Source organism: Penaeus monodon, chromosome 32 (genome assembly GCF_015228065.2).
Source record: "Penaeus monodon isolate SGIC_2016 chromosome 32, NSTDA_Pmon_1, whole genome shotgun sequence".
In the NCBI taxonomy this organism is placed as follows: Eukaryota; Metazoa; Arthropoda; class Malacostraca; order Decapoda; family Penaeidae; genus Penaeus; species Penaeus monodon.
In genome coordinates this window covers 34,738,738-34,739,079 of record NC_051417.1, presented here as the reverse complement: position 1 = coordinate 34,739,079, position 342 = coordinate 34,738,738, and the positions used below count along the sequence as shown (strand labels likewise).

The 342-nt window shown below is 40.6% G+C and overlaps 1 protein-coding gene across 1 annotated transcript in view; it reads right to left on the bottom strand.

The window, feature by feature from the left end:
* Positions 1–342, bottom strand: part of LOC119593647 (NADPH--cytochrome P450 reductase-like) — an 11,210-nt gene that overhangs the window by 4,242 nt on the left and 6,626 nt on the right. Inside the window, exon 5 of the mRNA XM_037942599.1 lies at positions 61–231. Coding sequence (XP_037798527.1) covers positions 61–231 — 171 coding nt within the window. The remainder of the gene's footprint in view (positions 1–60; positions 232–342) is intronic.

Here is a 342-nt window from a genome sequence, read left to right as displayed (position 1 = left end):
CCCCACAAAACTTATAACACAGACCGCAAAACCAAAGCCGAAATACCTAAGATCCTTTACCTTAGGCCACATAGCATCCTTCCACGTAATGAAATCATCCTCCATATTCGCATCGTCGTCACCCATGCCAAGCTCAAAGACACGGGTCGCCCCCAATTCTTCCAGTCGCTTGTCTACATATTTACCCATGGCGTTGTAATGTTCGTAAGTTTTGTTACCCAAGCCAAATACCTGTTGATAAAGGGAAAACTTAAACAGTGGAATTTCATTATCCTGATATCAAATAGCAGTTTTACAAAAGAATACAAACTGTGTTATAATTTTGGATATCGCCTCTCAATC